General features: G+C 39.4%; 1 protein-coding gene across 1 annotated transcript in view; it reads right to left on the reverse strand.

Annotated features, from left to right (window-relative positions):
- Positions 1-6,996: 6,996 nt before the first annotated feature.
- LCA5 (lebercilin LCA5) overlaps positions 6,997-22,702 on the reverse strand; it is a 43,681-nt gene continuing 27,975 nt past the window's right edge. The window contains exons 4-7 of the mRNA XM_063441141.1: positions 18,437-18,533; positions 13,592-13,731; positions 10,496-10,649; positions 6,997-7,938 (exon numbers count right to left, since the gene is read on the reverse strand). Coding sequence (XP_063297211.1) covers positions 7,151-7,938; positions 10,496-10,649; positions 13,592-13,731; positions 18,437-18,533 — 1,179 coding nt within the window. The 3' untranslated portion in view covers positions 6,997-7,150. The remainder of the gene's footprint in view (positions 7,939-10,495; positions 10,650-13,591; positions 13,732-18,436; positions 18,534-22,702) is intronic.

The following is a 22,702-nucleotide window of genomic DNA, read 5'->3' on the forward strand; positions in this document are numbered from 1 at the left end:
AACTGGTGGCAAGTGGCATCTTGGCAGCTGCACGCTTGACTTTTCTCAGTTCATGGGCAGTTATTTTGCGCCTTGGTTTCTCCACACGCTTCTTGCGACCCTGTTGACTATTTTGAATGAAACGCTTGATTGTTCGATGATCACGCTTCAGAAGCTTTGCAATTTTAAGAGTGCTGCATCCCTCTGCAAGATATCTCACTATTTTTGACTTTTCTGAGCCTGTCAAGTCCTTCTTTTGACCCATTTTGCCAAAGGAAAGGAAGTTGCCTAATAATTATGCACACCTGATATAGGGTGTTGATGTCATTAGACCACACCCCTTCTCATTACAGAGATGCACATCACCTAATATGCTTAATTGGTAGTAGGCTTTTGAGCCTATTCAGCTTGGAGTAAGACAACATGCATAAAGAGGATGATGTGGTCAAAATACTCATTTGCCTAATAATTCTGCACTCCCTGTAGAAACATTCTTTAGTACTACATAGATGGTACTTAGTCCCAACTAGACTGGTTAAAATATCTTCGGCTAACTCTCCACTTTGTTGGAGATGCCTAGCCCATGAAGGCTCGATGCTACATATTTGGTGGAACTGTCCAAGAATAACCACATTTTGGGACTCGATATATTCCAGTATGATAGCTTTTAAGATAAATTTAAGAAAATCCCCAGAAACAGGCCTTCTCCACCTCAACTGGGGTAAACTTCCAAAAAAATCAACAAATACTGACCCTCCACTGTCGCATGTCTGCAAAAATAATTATTGCGAGACACTGGAAACTAAATTTTAACCCAATACAAAAATCAACTCATTTACCAACTTGAAATGGAAAGGGGAGTTTCTTACTCAAATAATAGTTTAAACCATATTCATAATTATGACCACTTGATTAATAAAATAAGGGAAATTCCCTAAAGGAATTTAATATGTGTTTAAACTCACATCCCTTGATATACTATGTCTTAAATATATGAATATAACTGTTAATCTGAGAACCACATTAAACTATATTACATGTATTTAATGTCTATATTTGTAATGTCCATGTGTACTGTTTGTTTTCTCAATGTTTGTACATTCTACACAAAAAATAAACAGATTAAACACCATAAGGATTGTGGTATGACCATTAGAACTCGGAAGTTCCACGATGAAATCCATGGACAAGTGGGACCATGGAACACTAGGTACAGGGAGTGGATGTAACAATTAACACGGAAGTTTATGAGGAACCTTAGAAACTGCATACACAGAACAGGCCTCCACATATTCTTTGATATCTCTCCTGAGTGAATCCCACCAAAAAGATCTAGAGACAGCGGTTATGGTTTTATTAATGCCCGGATGCCCAGCAGTCACATTGTCGTTGAATACTCTTATTACTTCCTTTCTTTCAGCCAACGGAATAAATAATTTATCCAGAGGTTTATTACAAGGTGCCTGGGATTGAGCCGCCATAATAACACAAAGCAGAGGGGATGACAAGGAAAGAACAGTGGAAGCAATGATACACCCAGGAGGAACAATAGGGGATAACTCTTGTTCAGATTCTATGTCAAACTGTCTAGATAAGGCATCAGCTTTAACATTTTTGGGACCAGATCTGTAAGTGATAATAAAGTTAAAGCGAGATAAGAATAAAGACCATCTTGCCTGTCTAGAAGACAGTCATTTAGCATCACCAATATATGCCAAATGTTTGTGATCAGTTATGATCAAAAGGGGATCTTTGGAACCCTCTAAAAGATGTCGCCATTCTTTAAGTGCTAGTATAATGGCCAACAATTCTCTGTTGCCAATATCATAATTACGCTCTGCCGGAGACAACTTTCTAGAAAAGTACCCACAGGGATGCAAAGGGATATCCTGACTCTCCCTTTGAGAAAGAACAGCCTCCACCCCTGTTTCGGAGACATCAACCTCCTGCATGAAGGATTTGCTAGTGTCAGGATGTAACAAAATGTCAGCAGAAGCAAAAAAAAAAAAAATGTAAGAAGTTCAAAAGCTTCTCTAGCTTCTTTAGCCCATACTGCTACCTTAGGGGGCATAACGCCGGGTGATAAGGATCCTGCTCAAGTGAGCTTATAGTCTACATTGCTTTAACACTGCTGATATATTGTTTGTTTTATCACATCTGATTTTTGTTAGAGTTTTTACCTTCACTACATAATTATTTAGTTTATTAGGTTAAATTAGTTTATAGTTGTTGTTTTCAGTCATAGGCTAATATTATTATATTATTAGAGACTGAGTATTGTGAGTTCTAACACAATATAACTCCTCAGGAGCCAATTCCTGGTGCATCTTTTTTTTTTTTAAATTCTTTATTTTAGCAGTGCAGAGGTAAGCATACAGGCTTGGAAAGACATTTTATAAGATCATAAACCGCAGTAAAGGTCTTGGTTATGTAACAAAGTACTGAGAAATGCTGCAGTTTTGTTTATTTTGATATTTATTTTTAAAGGTAAATCAGACAGGTGTGTGTCAATTAAGGAGTAAATGGGATAAGAAGAAAAAAAAACAAACAAACAAACCAAAAAAAAAAAAAACTTAACATGGGGTAAGCGACAACACAGGAAGTAACATATACTGAAAGGCCCACCAACCAACGTAACCATAGGGATTAATTCAGCTGGATTGACTGTTAGCTACTATAAAATAAAAAATAAAAGTCCACCTCGGAAAAAGTATACTGGAGTAAGACCCAAGAGAATGGAGTCACCACAGTTCGCTGAAGAACAGCCAGGGACCACTTTTGTCCTCACCCAATTCCAAAATTATGGGAGAACAGCTGAGCTCTCTGCAGGAGATCCCATGTGAATGGGTAGTTGTAACTTGGGAGTGCAAGTTGTAGTCCCGCACACAATTGCCACAGGATCTCTATTAGGCAGTCACTGCCACCTTGAGAAGCGGGAAAGAGCAGAGTCCCAGAACAATGGGCCAAGACACATCTCCAAACCACTGCAGGTCTCACCTCGAGTTCATAGGGCCCCAAATTACTGGAAGATCCAAATTCTTCCAGCATTCACAGTTTAGGTTAAGGATCAAACTGACCTGTTGGGCTTTGCTTGGGTTGCCGTAATGATGCTGTCATGGGTAAAGAGGTAGGTTGCTGCTGGGCTACAGGGTTGTCTGGGCTAGATGACCATGAGCCCCTATGTTTTGCCATTATGCAAGCTACAAATTTCACAAGGATTAGGTCCAGCATAGCAAGGGATGCAGTAAGTAAGGTCGCAGCTAAGTCTCTGGTTACAGACACAGTCATCATTGTTAGCCTTGTAACGTTTCAGTTCTGGGCTACGGGATGTATGGTGTAGGATTACCTCCTGAGACCAGGATAACCCCTACCAATCCAAAGGGTTAGGGGGAAGCAGAGAAGTCTGAGTTTGTCAGCCGGGTTCAGCACCTGGAGAGTGGCCATCTCTCCTACGCCTCCTGTGCTTCAAGGCCACAATAGGTGCTATTTAGACGATCCAGACGAGGAAAGCCCAAAGTCAGGTATCTTTCATTTTGCTAAGGTATCCCCTATGTTTTTGTGGTAAAAATTGCAATCTGTTTGATCGACTAATTAATTGGTGTGTCATACTCAGGAGCTTACTCCGCAAACGTCTGCTATGTTGGACAGTCAGACGCTGCACCCTGTACATCTAATTATTGTGAAATCCTCCCCGACTATGCTTAAAATATTTTGGACCTATCTTTGAATAAAACAGTTTCAACTGCAATGTCCTCTATGCAGGAAACAATTGCAAAATCAGTGGCTAAAGCTTTAAGCCATTCTAATAAGTCATATTATTAATATCCCTTCAGGGTTTTAGGATGTCTGGGAAGGCAAACATTGTTTCGACGGTCCTTTTGATATCTCCCTACATGTTCAAAACATCATGAAACACGGAAGGACCAAAATCATGACAGAATGCAAGCAGAATTTAAGAGTGTAAAAACACCACACAAAAGACCTTCTGCACGTGGGGAAGATAAACGGGCAGGGAAGGCCATACACAGGAACAAACTTGACTCCTTTCAAACCTCCTCTAATGATTCAGCTTTGAAAACTGAATCTGATGCTGCCTCAATCTGATTCTGCTAGGGTTGCTGTAAGAGTTCTTCTAGCCTCTTAACCCCTTAAGGACCAAACTTCTGGAATAAAAGGGAATCATGACATGTCACGTGTCCTTAAGGGGTTAACAAAATAGGCAGGTTCTTAGAACTACATTCCCATCAGCCAGACCGTCTTTTTGTACCCAACAAGCTTATAAGCGGCACACCGTGGAGATCCAGAGGTCAACAAGGAGTATCTCGTTTCTGATCAGCCTCTGGTGAGTATTAGCTCCCCCTTCTTCCCCAAAAAGGCTAGGAAACAGACTTACACATAATTTCCATGTTTATAGTCCGATTACAAACAATGCTTGGGTACTAGACACAGTACTGGGATACAAAACAGAACTCATCTAAAATCCTGTACAAATACATATACATTTCCCAATAACATTTTCCATTCAAGACCAGGCTCTAGCAAATCAAGAAATATCAGACCTATTTAAAAAAAAAAAAATGCCAACATTCAAGTTCAGTTATTTCTGGTAAAAAAAAAAAAAGATGCTGGTCATAGACCAGTCATAACGTTTAAATATTTGAACAATTATGTCAATTACCAACATTTCAAAATGGGGGAAATTTATGATCTTTTGAAACTCGATTGGTTGATAAAAAATAGATCTGAAGGATGCGTACCTTACAGAACCTATTCATCACTTGTCAGAGATACCTACAATTTATATAGAAAGGGACAAAATCACAATTCAAATCTTTGCCTTTTGGTTTATCATCTGCAACGTAGTGTTTTACCAAGTTGCTCAAACCAGTAGAATCCCTTCTTCGCAGGAAGGGAGTTAGAGTGGTAATCTATTTGAACGACATTCTCATTATGTCACTTTTCAAGCCTTGGATTTTCAATAAACTACGAAAAAATTATTTTAACACTGTCACAGGAGATTGAGTTTCTGAGATTTTCTTACACTACAATTTGGCTACTCTCTCTTTTCCATCGAGGAAACGGAAAACGATTGGATGTTGGATCCTACCATTTTCCAACGTTTATTTTCTTTGTGGAGTTAGTTTCACTAGGACCTCTTTGCATCCTGTTTAAATTGCCACCTAGAGAAGTTTTTCAGTTGGTGTCCAGATCCGTAAGTGATAGATTTTATTTTAAACCTAACTTGCATGTTTCAGAAGTAATTCTGCATATATTTGATTAATGCATATTCTGTATTGTTAATAAGCCTACTGTCTGTGATAAAATTCAAGATTTTCTTGACATCCTAGTCTTGACATCAGAAGATATAGATTTTATTAAAGGACCACTATAGTGCCAGGAAAACACTCTTTTTCCTGGCACTGTAGTGCCCTGAGGGTGCCCCCACACTCAGGGCCCCCCTCCCGCCAGGCTCTAGGGTGAGGAAGGGGTTAAACTTACCTCTTTCTCCAGCGCCGGGCAAGGAGCTGTCCTCCTCCTCGGCTGAATGCGCATGCGCGGCAAGACCCGCGCGCGCATTCAGCCAGTCTCATAGGAAAGCATTCACAATGCTTTCCTATGGACGCTGGCGTCTTCGCACTGTGATTTTCACAGTGAGAAGCACGCAAGCGCCTCTAGAGGCTGGATTAACCCTAATATAAACATAGCAGTTTCTCTGAAACTGCTATGTTTATAGAAAAAAGGGTTAACCCTAGCTGGACCTGGCACCCTGACCACTTCATTAAGCTGAAGTGGTCTGGGTGCCTATAGTGGTCCTTTAAAGGCAGGAAGAGAGCATTATCCTTACCATATTCTTATTTTTCAGTATAATCCTGGTTGGAGATCAAAGTTTGGATTGGTTCAAACCTCCTTGGAGGTTTTTATTGGTTTTATACTTCTATTAATGCAGCATGAAAGAGGAAGGAGATTTAGGAGTCATGTTTTATATAGTCTACATTGGATGCTGATTGGTTATTTAGTGTTCTATTTTAGTAATTTATTGTTTTTATCCTTCCAGTTATTCATTAAAATGTTTTTGTAAATGTCTTTGCTGCTGGAGTTTAGTAAAGAAAGAAAATGCATAATACTTGCCTTCTGTCTTTAATAACATCTATATTTTCTGATCTCAAGACTAGGAAAATCTTGAATTTCTGCATGGAAATCTTGCACGACTGAGAAATGCAGACTTCTTACCATACAAAGCCTGTCTCACAAGACACAGGATCAGCAATAATGAAGAAAGGAGTAGTGCATAAAGCAATATAGCAATCAAAATATCAGTACACCAGTTACACCATGCTTTTATTTATTTATTTATTTATTTAAACTATAATGAATACTGGTTTATATTTTTCGTGAACAGCATCTCTTTAAAAATATTTTTGATATTGAAAAGGAAGACACTAGGATAATTGACACCAACCTTTTTAATGATTTGAATAAAAATTACATTTACTCATTTATTTAATTATATAAAAGACAAAACAAGAAAAGCATTACCTTGCAAATTTCTCCTTTACAGGTTTCCATGATGCATTGGTCTGCTGCTTCACATACACATGCTTTCACACGAGCTCAAGCACAAAGTTAGAAATTACAAAGCAATAACAGACACTTGTGTAGGTAACATGTTGTCCAGAGTGTTTCCATTTATCCAAGCTAGATAAAATAACAAGGTTGTACTACTTATGTACAAGTAGATTTTGTCGTATTAATTCATAGGTAGACAGCAGTCTTTCTGATAAAACTAGGTCAGAGAGGTTGGCAGAAGAATGATAGTATTTTCTTCTCAATTGTACACAATTAATACCATGCGTCTTCATTCTCAGAAATCTTTACATTTTACATCCAAGTAAATATAAAACATGATCGTCTCTAAAATATGCTCCATTTTAAAACAAAACAAAAAAATAATATATATATATATATAAAAGCAGTTGGGCAGCCCCACGAGATTTTACATAAAAATAAAAAATAAAACACTTTTCACATTAGAATTTATTCAATAAAGTTACATTGCAAATAAATAAGAAGGCTGATTAACACTCTCTCACATATTGCAATTTTATATTTTAAATTAAGGACAGTATAAAATATTATAAAGGAGTGTTCTGCCACATATTGTTTCTCTGTTTTATAGTACCACTTCTTCAATGTCATCCTCTGAAAAGTCAATAGGTTTTATGAGGGGTTTTCCTACTGTGGGTTGTGAGCTGTGTCTATTAGAGTTTATGCTTTTGCCACTACCGGTGATGAAAGGATCATCTTTTTCTTTAGTGTTCCTTTCCCATGGAAAGGTATTTTGGGAACCTTGATCAATTTTGGCATTGCCTGCAGCAAGGCCGCTGGAGTCATTGGCTTTAGGGATTGATGGGAGTGCAGTGGTAGAGCTGCTTCCAAAAAGCTGCTCAAGTAAATTGGACTTTTTATCTTTCTGTATATTTAATTTAGTATTGCTTATAATAACCGGGTCCTCCAATATTTTTTGATCCTTTTGATCTAGTGCAACAGATCGTCCTTTTCCAAAAGATGGAGTGTAATTACCAAATGTAAGATCAACAGCAGAATCAAGGTTTTTGTTTCTGCGGATGGATGCTTCGGTGTTTGAAGAAACGTCACGACTATCATGAACTGGAAGCCCATTGAACAGTTTTTGAGTGGGCTCAGAGAAGGTGTACATCTTGTGCTTTGTTTTAGCGGTGTCCAGATTTAGGTATGAATCTGGTGGTGTTTGAGGAGGAGACTTGTGTAAATCAGAGTGAAATGTATCTTGGGTCTCCTTATCAATTTCAAACAGCTTTGCAAGCAGAAGCTCCTTTTTATGCCTTTCTTCTTCTGTAGTATTTATGTGCTCTTCTTTTTTAAGTTTGCTTTGGTGGTCTAAATCTTTTCTCCTTCTTTCAGATTCTTCTTTTTCCCATTCTGCAAAGAAAAGGAAGGGAAAGGAAAAGTGAAAAATATTTTAAAGGAGGCTAGCAGAAAAACCTAGACAACACGACATGCAACTGAATGCCTCCATTTAACCTCTACATGTCTACATTCATACATTACATGCCTCCATTTATGAAAAAGGCATCAACACAAACTCTTTGGTAAAAACAAAACTGCTAAAATTAAAGACTAAAAGTCCCTTCTTCAGGGCCTCACAAATCTGGGCCAGGCTGCCTTTTAACCATTAGGATGCCTGTAAAAAGAAGCTACATACCAATGGAGGCTCATCTGAGCACCACCTGTATGTCAAAGCAATGACCAGATTCTTTGTTCACCCCTCCCATATAGCTGTGGAATATTCTGGTGCTTATTAAATTAAATTAAATAATATATACATGCCATTGCATCACACTACCTAAGCATGTTACCACACTCACGCCATATAAGATCAAAAAACTATTCAAAGGTTATGGTTTATTGTCATGGGAGTATTCCATCCTCCATTATTTCATTTTAAATCCCACCTGATTTCCATGTGGGACTAGGTCCCCCTGGTATTTTGCTGGGGTCTTTCTAGTGACTCTATAACATTGGCTACCCAGGCATTCGTTTTTAGTTACAGTGAGCAGCTGCTGGCTGCTTCCTGTTTAGTACATATGCCGCCCTCATTGGCATGACTTTTTTTTTTTTTTTACTCTTCATTGTAGTAATATGGGTTTAATATTGGACTCCCATTGGCATACACAACCACCTTATTTTCACAATATTCCTTCCGTGTATTTTGCAATTTTGTAAAAAAGTTTCTTTTAAAACTAAAAACATGTAGTTTAGGAGATTATGTGATTAAACAGCACACATGCATCCTTGTGCTTTTCCCATCTGTTTCTGAATGCGAATTTAGTATGATTGAAATATATTTTTCAATGTGGATTTGATTATTATGATGGGAAAAAAAACAACTATATATATATATATATATATACATATAAAATTTTCTAAGCATATATCTCGCATATATATTGCTCTACAAATACAGGAGGTTTAACCACAACAATTTAAATATAAATAAAACCAAGAGGGATGCACTCACCTGAGCATGCATACATTATAGGGTGCTGCTGGGGCCAACATATACAAAATACAGAATCCAGTGCACTCAGGAGAGTTCGGCCCTCTTGGTTTCATTTATATATTTGGGAGTCCAGGCTAACTCCTTGGTTTTGCACAACTCCCTGTCACAGATGCCTCATTCCAGGACCCTATTTAGCGTTGACTTGCAGAGAGTCCCAGTAAGGAAGTATTTCCCAAGTAAGTGGATTAATCTCATAAGAGCAAGCATTAGGCTGCTACTAGGATAGGACCTGCCGAATATGGGGTACTTCGACATTGTGGCAGGCTTATGTAATGTATGATCATATAATGTAACTAAACCCCCATTATTTTTGCCTATGTGAGGTGTTTTAAATAAAACTATTACAATCAATGAGATTTGAAATCATTGTTTAGTGAATAAGCGAGTGCCTTGGATTGTGTATTTTGTATGATAGAGATATAGATATATATATATATATATATATATATATATATAAATTAAATTACACGACTAGAGGGGCAGGAAAAACCTGACCCCAGAGTCAAGAGTGGACTAAATGGATAATATGGGCTTAACCCAGAAAAGACAAAATTGAAAAGAGTTTAACAAATCTTTCTTTGAAAAAAAGGGGGTCCCAAGTCAAAAGACTATGGGTAACGATTCCCAAACAAAGGTTAGATTACCCACATATAACATGCACAACCCACAATAATTGGTAAGAAACAAAAACATTTAAATATAAACTTTATTAGTATTTAAATGACATTCCCTCCTGTTCCTTATCATCAGACTCTACTAATATACCAGTTTACTTTCATTACCTGACATTATCTCTATCATTGTATCTACCCATACCTTTTATTTACCTTTTTGAATATCTCTAATATTTCCCATATCTCTAATTTTCAAAATATCTCTAATTTTCTATATATATATATCTAATTTTGAATCTAAATGCTAAGCTTTATTCTTCCGATCCCCATAGACTGCTGCTATTGTATTGGCTAGATTTTAGCCTTCCACTTGGAATAACATTTTATTATTAAACAGCTGTCTTTGTTGATACTATCTTTCTACTTGGGTTGATCAAGAATTAATATATTTTCTCACGCTTGCTGTGATTGATAGATAGAAGCTAGATTGCCATACCCCCTAGGTTTCTCCATTTTAATATTACACTTTTTACAAGTTACTGGTGTTTTCCACTTTGCCCTTTTTGTTTCCTTTTTCACTATTATGTAGAATGTCCTTTAAATACTAATAAAGTTTATATTTACATTTTTGGTTTCTTACCAATTATAGTGGGTTATACATGTTTTCTGTGGGTAATCTATCCTTTTTTTGAGAATGGTTACCCATAGTCTTTCGACTTGGGACCCCCTTTTTTTAAATGAAAGATTTTTTTATTCTTTTTTCAATATATTGAAATTAGTCAAAGTAAGACTACAGCCATACCTTCACGCAAAATCCTTGCTTTGTCCTCTAGCATCTTCCTCTCTTGTTCTTTTCTCTGCCTATCTTCTTGCTGTCTCCGTCTCTCTGCCATTTCCTTTTCCCGTTTAAGCTCATCTGCTTCCTCTCTTAGCTGTTTTTCAAAGTTATTTTGCTCCTAAATAAAAAGAAATAATAATTCACAACAAAACAAAAATAAACATAAACAACAAACCCAAACAACAAATATTTGTTACACAAGAGATAGATGTTTATCTAACTAGCAGATATCGGTTATTTCTTCAAACAAAAAAAAAAAAAAGAAAAAAAAGAAGAAGTTTACTTTTAAAGTTAAATAACTGTTCGACTTTATTTAGGGCAGTTCAGAGCAAATACAGTTAAGCCCGGATACATTTGTACACTGACACAAGTCATGCTATTTAAATTTAAGTTATAGTTAGATTATGACTTTGGGCTTAAAGTGCAGTCTCTCAGGATTTAATTTGAGGGTATTCAAATCCAAATTGGAGTATGTGTTTAGGAATTAAAGCTCTTTAACATGTAGCCCCTATTTTTCAAGGGCCCAAAAGTAAATGGACAATTGACTCGAAAGCAGGTACATGGACAGATGTGGGCTATTCCTTCCTTATTTCTTCATCAATTAAGCAGGTCAAATGTCTGGAGTTGATTCCAGGTGTGTTATTGGTATTTGGAAGCTGTTGCTGGAAACACACAGCATGCGGTCAAAGGAGCTCTCAATGCAAGTGAAATAGGCTGCAAATGTCCACCAGATAGATGACCTGATAGAGTAGCCAAATCAACAGTTTGGTACATAAAAAAAAAAAAACGTGGTAGATGATCGTAAGATGCTTTCCATAGTAAAGAAAACCCTTCAGAACATCGAACACTCTCCAGGAGGTAGGCATATCATTATCCAAGTCTACCATAAAGAGATGACTTCACGAGCGCAAATACAGGAGGTTTTCACCATAAGAATGTAAAGGTAAGTTTAGTCTTTGCCAAAAAACATCTAAAATAGCCAGTCCAGTTCTTGAACAGCATTCTTTGGATAAACTTGTAGCAAACTGATAGGAAGAAAAAAGTATGGAGAAGGCTTCGAATGGCTCATGATCCGAAGCATATCATGTCATCTGTAAAAAACATTTTAACCATCTGTAAACCATTATAACTAACTCTTCACATACCAAAAAATGATTTGTATATGTATGGTTTGTATCAAGATTTCTAAATAGCTTGTCGTATATATTCCAACATAGGTAAATCACTTTTGAGAAAGCCATTGTGCGTTAAGTGCAGTTAAATATTGTTTTATATAGTTCTTTTACCCCATTTTTTTTTTTTAATCATCATTCATTTTTTTTTATCAATAAAAGTACTTTTTTATTGGACCTGTTTGCTGCTGGATTCCTGTAGTCCATATCCTTGGTGGGGATAATACCACCTAAGCCTGTTGACCAGAGCAATCCCTGTTTGCTCTATCAAATGTGAGTAGTTTTTATCTATTTCATTTCTTCACTTTTTACAGTCTTTACTATTGTGGTTTTATTTTCTCTTTTACTTATATAATCGGAGAGAGACCACCAGCACCTATATCCTAGAGTGGGGATCATACCACTTCATGCCATACCTGTGAAGCAACTCTATAGGCTCCAGTACAAGTGAGTGCACGTCTTTTATAGCTATATATTTTAATATTAAGTCTGGCATATTGCACTATATATCTTGGATTTCTACATATCTGCAAGAGAAGCTGCATCCACAATAACCTCCTATAGAGTCTGTACTCCACCATATCCTCAGATGGGGAGTGCATATTATTTTATTTACCCTCACCTTACTGTTGTATTATATATATACACACACACATATACATATATACACACACACACATACACACACTCTAAGGATATTCCAGGAACTGCACCTCCCTCTTTGGTTTTAACTGCTTCTCTACGGGACAAGAGACCCCAGATTAGGTGACCTAGCTGCCCTTTGGACTGTACCAGTACTGGAGAAGCATTGAATATCCCCCCCACCCCCCTCAATCCATTTTAGAAGGGTTTGACTTTTTACCTGGGGTCTGCCAAGTGCGGCTTTCTGCGTCCACTACAGCTGACGGAGAGCTGGAAGTGCTGCAGTGCAAGGTCTGCTCATTGGCCAAGATTGACCAAGCTGATCATTTTTACGTGCTTAGCTCAGACAGATAGCTTCCGGCATTCTGTCAACTATAGTGGTGGTGGGGACCGGTGCCTGGCAGATCTCAGGTAAGAAGTCAAACAAAGTAGCATTGAGGAATGACGGGGAATTCTAGTGCAATAAAATTACCAAAAACAATCTTGATATCAGGTACAAAATTCCTGAACAATAAAATAAAATGTTCTATATTGGCACAGATAATGCCTATTTATCTATGGTAGTAATCAGTTTATACATATTCACAGACATTAGCTATATCTCATTGAAAATACTTCTCTGGTTACAGCACAAAAAATAAAATAGCGTGGTCCAAATCTGTATCCAATTTGCGTTATTTAGAAAAAAATATATGAAATCTGGAAACGGCACCTCAGCATAACAGATCCTATGATTTAGTTTGAGTTGTCTACATGAAACGCGTGAGGTAGTGGCAGTTCTGTCACGCTGAGGTTGTGTCTCCAGACTTCGTATATTTTTATATATAAAGCGAATAGGATATGTATTTGGACCATACTATTTTATTTTATGTGCTGTAACCAGAGTGGTCTTTTCAATGAATGTTGCATCATTACTGCCGATTACAGTTTGGCTCTGTATCAGCATGCTTTGAGCCCTGTGTTAGTTACTAAATAGTGAGATGCTGCTCTTAAATTTTCATGATAAAAGTGAGTGCTCTTATATATATCAATACGCAGACACACACTTTCATGATATCACACACAATTGCGCTTTCCTGATATCACACAGCCTGAGAATACCGTACATGAATTAAAATAACATTTCACTGCATCACTCCATAACTGAGAAAAGTGTTTGACTTTTCCTTTGATATCCTTATCCTTCAATACTCATTAATACAATTTTAAGACTCATATTAATGCATGTGCTATTGATGTTCATTACCATGTTGAGAGCAGCTTGCTGGTTCTCCTCAACTTCATCAATTAAAAGTGGAGGTGGAGGAGGCAAGGGTGGCGTTGGTGAAAACTCCTCATCTGCGCTTTTAATACCTGATCCCCTTGGGCTTATGCTATGGCTCATAACTGTAGAAGAGAAATTACACATTTTAAATCAGCCTATAACTGTTGTTCCAGGACAACAAACGTCCAGATTACATTACAGATATTTATATATGAATACCGGTAATTGTTTTATTGGTACTGTGTTAGCTAGTTAACCAAATGAGAATAAAATTACAAACAAAATAAGTGATACCTTAATTGGATGTAAAGAATAACCATGATAGAGGGGTGTTTTGCAAGCTTTCAGGACACGAAGGGTTCCTTTACCAGGCATGTTTGGTGGGTGAAGCTCAGATATACTTATACATAGTTTACAGGAAAAAGAATAAAATGCAAATACACATATAACATAAGGATGAAATGGGTAGTTTGTGATAGAAAATGGTGAAGGTGTCTGTGTTGCTATCTCCAGGTCCTTTCCTATACTGAGTGCAATTAAGAAAATATGAGCTATAGCTCTGCAGTTACTTATATGACCCTACTTTGACATCCACGTCAGTTATAGAGGGCTGAATATGTTAGTTTAAACTGAATAGTCTTATGTATAAAGCCATGGCTTATTTTTAACCATAAGAGCATCAAACATTTCAAAATTGGAATTGTCACATCTTTCTTTCCTCGCCAATAATGACCATGCATCAAACGTGAGCCTGGCTCAAGAGGATCTATGCTATGTATGGCAGGCTATGAACTAGGATACTTTCCATGATTGTGGTATAAAATTAAAAACAGTGAAAACAATAAAAAGATGCACACAAACTACAACTGAAAAATAATAATATGGAATCTGAACAGATAATAGAGCAACATGACCTGTTCTCTATGGGTAACATTCAGCACCTCCATGCAGAGCGTGGAGACGCTGAACAAAGGTGCTGCACACTGTGCAGCACTGACACAGGGCTCTCTAGTGGCCGTCTGAGTTACTGTCACTAGAGGTGTTACTAGGCAGCAATGTAAACACTGCCTTTTCTCTTAAAAGGCAGTGTTTACATTGAAAAGGCTACAGGGACAGGCTATAGGCACCAGAACAACTACATTAAACTGTAGTGGTTCTGGTGACTATAGTGTCCCTTTAAGAATTGTATATTTCTCGTAAACTAAACTTCACTAGTTTTAAAAACACTGGCTCCTAACGTTTTTTAGCTGGCTCATAGATTCCAAACAAATGGGTCAAGCCCTGCCTTACACTTAAATTGCCATTAGAGAGATATAAAAAAAAAAAAACCCTCCAGTTCCTTATTTTAAATTATGATCCTTGCCAAATTCTTTGATTTCCAACCAATGAAGATGGCTACATATTGCCGGTATAGCAGAACATTACATATTTTTATATTTATATTTTAAACAAAAAACCGCACACCAGTCAAGCCATAAGACTTTCTTTTTCCACAGAAATCAAACCAGTAACAAACCTCATGCTGATGATTTGCATTAACAACAAAACAGCTGTCCATGAGTGGTTCACTGGCTTTGCATCTTTTCCTAAGTTCTGTTTCAAAGCTGTTGTATACAGCAAACACAGACTTAAAGGAATCCATGTTTAAAATAGAATGAGGCAAAAATGTGATTCTTTGTTAGACTAATTTGCATATGCCCACCCAGAATCCTTTGCGGTAGTAACATCACTGCAGATTTGTGTTTCTGTGGGAAAAGCAAGTCTTATGGCTTGACTGGTGTGCAGATTTTTGTTTAACATTGTATTAACTGGGGGGCGGGGCTTGAACGCTGAAGAAACCAGTCGCATGTAAACGGAGCTCCGAGCCCCAAACTGTAAAAACGCCTGAAATTACCCCATTATCCCTCTAATTCCACTGGCACACACCAAGCGACCTAATGGGGAAAAAGGGGAAAAGACCGGTACCACATAAGCCCACCCCGGGATTAACGATCGGGGACATGTGGATGCATGCACGAGGAGCCACAGAGGCCAACATGGCGGCCCAACACGGGGGGGTGCTCGGACTTCTCCGAGGAATTATCCGAGGAGGAGAAAGGGGGATACCTGCCACCCCCTGACCCACCGCGGCAGACTAAACGCCAGAACAAAAGGGCAGAACCAGAACAACTCACTGTGGCGATTATGAAAGGCATGATGGCGGACCTGAAAAACAGCTTCCGCGAAGAGGTCTCAGCACTTCGTGCGGACCTACAAGGCCTGACAGGCCGCATCTCTACGCTTGAAGGCTCATCGCTGGCCCAAGCCCAGGAAATTTCCGCGCTACACCACACGGTGCAAGACCTGGAGCACCAAAACCGGCATTACGAACAACGCCTCGCGGCCCTGGAGGATGCCAGACGCGCCTCTAATGTAAAAATCAGGGGAATCCCAGAGGCCATTGCCGACGCCGAACTTCCACAGTTAGTCGACCGCATAATACTCTCAGCCCTGCCACATGGGCGGCATGAGACGATCACCCCAGGGGGGGTCTTCCGAATCCCCAAGCCCTCAAATACACCACACACTGCTACGAGGGATGTCATCTTGAACCTCCGCAACAGCGGACAAAAAGCAATGATCCTCGCTGCCTTCAGGGGCAAGACTCCCTACAGGTTTGAGAACATGGAAATCTCTATGTACCCGGATCTATCAAGTAGCACCTTGGCGTGGCGCCGGACGCTTAGACCCCTCACCTTACTCCTCCGGGCCCACAAATTGGACTATCGGTGGCGACCTCCCAGGACTTTATCGGTCACAAGAGGGTCGACCACACACAGCATCCAAGACATGCGGGACGCCCCGGCATTTCTCCGGCTACTGAACCTACCCCATGATTTGCTAACACCTACGGAGTCAGCCACGATGGGCAATGCCAACATCTGCTCCCCAGAACGCACCCATACGTGGGACCCAGACCGGAGTGCACCGTTTGTACCCCAAAGCTCCACTCCAGAGGCCTATGCAACGGTCACATCGTAGGGACTTTGGGACATTCAGAGGTTTGACACAGACGCATTCACCTCGTACATGTTACACCGGGACCACCGGGCCATGGAGCATACGCCGTCAGGACTGGTAAATTATAAAATATCCTGTAATGTGAAAGTACACCGTTGGGCTGCTATGAGCTACTCAGCTTCACTGCCCTGAACAGGAACATTATTGTTGAGGACAGATGCCGATGCCCCAAACATGTACTTATTACCTTGTTGCCTAGGCCGATACCTACGATCAGCATTATATTATTATATTAGTGTGTATCACAGCTTTATTTTTATTATCTCACTCTGTTATCACATTGTGTATAACTAAGGGCGTAGGCATGATTACTAGCCGATCTCTGTACTAAGCCAAGCCTATCTGACACATCCCACCGACCACATTTTTTTCAGACTGTAAAGTTTTTTGCTTTCCTACTATTCACAGTATGTTTACTTGTTTTAAACGGTTTAGGTTATTTTTGTTCATATTTGCCAGCCTGTAGGTCGGCTATCCTACAAAAAAGTCAGTCTACTTCCTTGGAAAAAGAGTGACGTACGGACCGCCAAGGCGGGCAGTGTCCGGAAAACTACATGCAAACATTGTCGGGGCCATGTATCTCTCTTGCTACCTCCCATCGCACGAGCCACTGAATGCTTACATTAACTTTTATTTAATTTGTTCCTTCTCCTGCAATTACTCGTACATAAGATCCTCGACCGACCGCAGTACACTGCACTATGTATAACCCTGCATGTAACATAGGTTTAACATATGTATGCTTTATTTTCCTGACCGCAGTTCATGCTCATTTGTCTTAAATCATTGACAGAATAGGCCTGGGTTCCGCATGCAGCCTCTAACTTCACAGTTCACTAGGCCCAAGGGTATCAGACAGCCTAACACTTCGCATACTATACACCTTAATGTGTACCAAGGCTCACACATAGGTCCTTTTTTTTTTTTTTCAATGCATCATGGTGCTACTTAAAACCAGGCTATGCCTAACATTACTACATGAACCGTACCATCCTGTATACCCGGCATAGCACGGCTCCGCAGGCTCATTTAGCCTACCTAATGCACAAAAAGATACCTACATATGCCTCAGCACAAGCCAGGTTACAGCCCCACAATCTGTCCACAGTGCTCTCTGGCGGATTTGCACCACTATGCTAGGCAGCGCTGCACCTACCTGGTACAAGAAAACCTTGAACCCCAAACTTTGCATAGCTCAGGGTAAGACGCTGTGACACACTGCAGTATCTACTACACGCCGTTACTCCCCTACAAAACTAAACCGACCTGCCTATATTGACTGCGCACTTAGCACATTAGACAGGTAAATTCAGACCACGACCAACAGCGATAACTTACTTACCTTAGCTATAGTAAACGTCAACCTTATCATTATATTTTAATGACTTAAATGTTTAGACTATCAGATGTTTGTTAGATTTACATAAAAATGTGCCTGCGACTTACCAATCGGATCCTATGGTCCATAGCCAGTATTTTCAAGCTAAAGTTTAACAACAAAAATTTTTAAAAAAGAGGCATCGCAATCCTGGAAACATTATCTACTCTCTGATTGATGTAACAACCCTATGCTGTAAATCTCTTGAATGTTTCCCCCAATTTTTCTTCTGTACCCCATCCTACATGCCTTAATAAAAGAAAGAATGACAAAAAAAAAAAAAAAACCATTGTATTAACTATCCACAGATAGAAGGGGTTTTCAATCACAATTTTCCCCCACCATAAAATTTTTGATATAGACAGACAGACACACAAAAAAATAATCACCTTTTCTCCTTGGTGTAACCTCTGTAATTTTCTTTGGGGATGGCTTACTTAAACGGTAAGCATATATGTTTTTTATATCAAGTTCCTTTTCTTTCTCCTGAAATATATGGTTAAAAAGTACAATAAGACACAGCATAGATTTAAACATTAATGACAGTTTTCAAGAGGCATTTTTTGTACAGGGAATACTCCGAGCGCCATAGCAACGGCAACTCGCTGTGCTAGAACCACCCCACCCCCGGTTTATGAATGTTTGACCTTTTACATGGCAACCACTGTATGAGACTCCCTCACCTCCATTATGTTCCAAAGCAAGAGCCTCATTTAGCTCTCCTGCTACCTTGCCCATGCAACCTACAGTATGTAGGAAGTACTACCAGACAGCTTTATAATCGTAAGAAGGAACATATAAAAAGAATTAAAGGGACACTATAGGCACCCAGACCACTTCTGGTTTAGATTGCAGAACTAAGACTGCCTCTAGAGGATGTCAGACAGCGACTAGACTGACTTCCTTGGTTTTGGTCGCCTAACTGATGCTGCACATCCTCACACTCTGCATGAGGACATCCACGGTCAGTAAAATCCCCATAGAAAAGGATTGCAGCAATGCTTTCCTATGGGGAGGGTCTAATGCGTTTGTGGCGCTCGCCACATAGGCGCATTAGCTCCACAGGGTCAGGTAACAGCGGAGGAGGTGAAGTGCCGACCAAGCGTCTTGGGAAATCAACGCTGGAATCAGGCAAGTACAGTTAGGGTTTATTCACCCCCTTATATAGTGCCGCGGATTAGGGGGGAGATGCCAGAGGGATGTATAATGCTAGAAATACAGATTTGTATTCCTAGTACTACGGTATCCCTTTAAAAAAAAGGTGTTTTTTTTTTTTTAAAGTAAAAAAATAATAATAAATAAATAAAAAAAACATTGTCTACATATTTTTAATAAATGCCACAAAGACCCAAGTAAGCTAATATTCATATGCATAGAAGAAAAAAAAGACTGGAGAGGCAGGGATGCTTTAAAAACCAAAACCAAACAAACAAAACTATCCCAACGGGGTATATAATTTAACTACACTCTTTCCTATGGGTCTTAATGTAGAATTTGACATATGTAGTTTCTTGTAGTTCTTCCACTGTATTTATGTTTGTTGATTTTATTCCTCTTCTTAATAATGTTTTTCTTTCTTCCTTTATAAGCAGGAAGAAAGATAGATACACACACACACACACAAACACACTTTTGTAATTTATGCTTGTGTATATACGAATAAGAAATCTTTTTGTTGTATGTGTTGAAAATGAACTACAAATATTCTGGTGCGGAGCAACGTAGCGGAGGCAAATGGTCGCACATTTTCAGAGCTCCGAGAGCTTACTGATATTAGGATACCGGTCGTATACACTGGAGAATAACAGAGGACGTTAATTAAGCAAATGAGATTTGCGAAATAGACCAATTAATCAAATTGAGAGAGACAAGAGTTCGCTTTAGAAGGAAAGAGAGATTCAAAGATATTTGTTGGAAGAAGCCAGAGTAAGAGGGTGAAACGCATCAGGAGTAACGTCAAAAAGTGTAACTCCTTAGTGAACCGGGGCGCTCTGGATTGCATACAGTGGGAAAATAGAGAGGGAGCAGCCACCTTTGATGATTATTATTGGATTATTATTAAGGCTAGGGATTGACCGATATTGGGGTTTGTTTTTTTTTAGAGCCGATACAGATACCAATAGTCTGTGAACTTTCAGGCCGATAGCCGATAACTTACCGATATTCTGTACATTTACCATTTAAAAAAAAATAAATATTTCTACACAAATCTACTGTTAACTGAACAAGTTTATTATTATTAGTTTTTTTTGCAAATCTTTTTTTTTATTAAGGTAAATGCACAAAATATATATGCCAGTCAGAATTTTTTATGGTTTTCAAGAATATATGTGTGTGTGTAGTGAATGTGTGGTGGAATCTCGGTAAAAATAAATTTAGTAGGCCGAGATTACCACGTGGCATGTGTACGTGCATATGCTGACGTATCGATCAGTTGGTTGCACGAGGCAAGATACGATCAGTAGTGTACGGAGCATGTGCAAGAATACAGGATATAGTATTCCCCTCCTCCATTGTGCTGGACAGGCCATGCGGTCAAGCAGGAAGTTAATTCTTATTTGTATTGATTGGTCAAGAGAATGTGCGGGTGGAGCTTAATATGGGAGGAGTTATGTGCCTATATAAGGAGCCTGCACTATTGTCCGGGGCTCAGAACTTGCTGTATTTTGGTGACATTAGTCCCTCTGAGTCCCGATCGGTGATCCAATAAAGAATCTCTTCCTTCCTGAAGAAACTTGTGTCCATCTCTCTGTGCTTGGCTTCCGTCAGTTTCTCCGGTATCAAATGCAGTGTATGTTTGTGTAGTGGATGCAGTGCGTGTGTATTGGATGCAGTGTGTGTGTGTATTGGATGCAGTGTGTGTGTATTGGATGCAGTGTGTGTGTATTGGATGCAGTGTGTGTGTATTGGATGCAGTGTGTGTAAATAATGAATGCAGAGTGTGTGTGTTTGTGTAGTGTGTATAGTGAATGCAGTGTGTGTATAGTGTGAGTAAAGTGAATGCAGTGTGTGTATAAATAATGAATACAGAGTGTGTGTGTGTTTGTGTTCTGTGTATATTCAATGCAGTGTGTTTGTGTAGTGTGTATATAATGCAGAGTGTGTGTTTGTGTAGTTATGTAATGTGTGTAAAATGGGGGGGGGGGGAGGCATTTTTATTTTACATCTCCCTGCTTCTTACTTGGCCAGTGAGGGGGGATATGGCATTCCCTGGTGGTCCGGTGGCATGGACTGTGCAGATGGGAACCAGCACACTTTTACTCACCTTCTCAGCAGCTCCCTTCAGCTCCCCTGTCTAACTCTCGCGGCCTGTGTGCCACGCGGAGCGTTGCCATGGTAATCCGTGGCAACGCTCTGACGGCTGCAGGACTCGCGAGATTTAGACAGGGGAGCTGAAGGGAAGGTAAGTAGAAGCGTGCTCCGGGCCCTCCAGGACCGGTGGAGGGCCGAAAATACAGAATATTGGCCAGACCAATAATCGGTCGATTCCTAATTAAGGCTCACTATCTTATAGATGAATGTAAGAGTTTGTTTTATTGTTTATATTGAATTAAAGGCATGTAAGAATCCACAGATATAGATCAAAATAGGCCACACACAGACAGAAATTGAACATCCAAAAAATATTGGCTGTCCTAGAGAGCCATTTGGAGGGATGAAATGCAACATAAGGCCCACCCCACCACCACAAAACTTGCAGAAATCAGAGCATTACGACACTCCCTAAGGGAAGCAACTCTGGATGAAGTCACCAACGACATACTACATGGGATGCTTCTCTCATCCTTACCAAGAAAACATACTGGAAAAAAGAGGGGGAAAAAGGAAGCTATGAAAAAACGAGACAGTGTCAAAGATCTACTACAATATTGTAAATGTACTATGCGTCCATTGTTACACTTGGATAGTGTATGAGAATGTGTAGAATTTAACATTGGGGATAAAAACCAAACAAACAAAAAAAAGCCATATATATTTATTTCTAAGGAATCATTATCTGATCTATATTTTGTAACTACTTATAGGCCAATGACAATCTATACCATGCATGACAATCTATACCAAGCATGTCAAACAGCCAGCCAATCAGGGGGTCGCAAAATTCACTTGTCAGATTGACAAGTGATTTTTGCTCCCGTCTTGGCCTGAATCCCCAGGCAGCATAAGCCTCCATAAATAAAATGAACGCACAGTACACCGGGTGGGGGAGCGCCTCCCCCTCTGAGTAGGAGCGCCTGGTGTCACGTGACTACCCCTCGTGCAGTCTGACACCGCGTGCCACCAGAGAGTGAGTGGCACCCCTCCCCAGCTATGTCAGGTGAGAAACAGCAGGGAGGGGAGCCATCTATCTATAGGGAAAAGCAGAGCAGAGCCGGCGCTATCATCACCTTGGAAGCCGGCTCAGTGAGAGAAACAACTGTCTGCCAGAGCAGGAGGGGGGAGGTATGAGACATAGATGGAAGGTGGGAGAGACACATCTGGGGAGAGTTGGTGACTTGTGTTTCTGCCTTGGGGCTTGAAAGATTTTTTGGTATAGTACTTTGGCATTACGGTTTGCCTCTATTTATGTTACTTTGTCTATTATGGTTTTCCGTTTGGTATTGTGATTTTTCTACTGATTAAAGTCTTGTTGTACTTAACAACTGTAGTTATTA

The sequence above is a fragment of the Pelobates fuscus genome, chromosome 2 (genome assembly GCF_036172605.1).
Source record: "Pelobates fuscus isolate aPelFus1 chromosome 2, aPelFus1.pri, whole genome shotgun sequence".
NCBI lineage: Eukaryota > Metazoa > Chordata > Amphibia > Anura > Pelobatidae > Pelobates > Pelobates fuscus.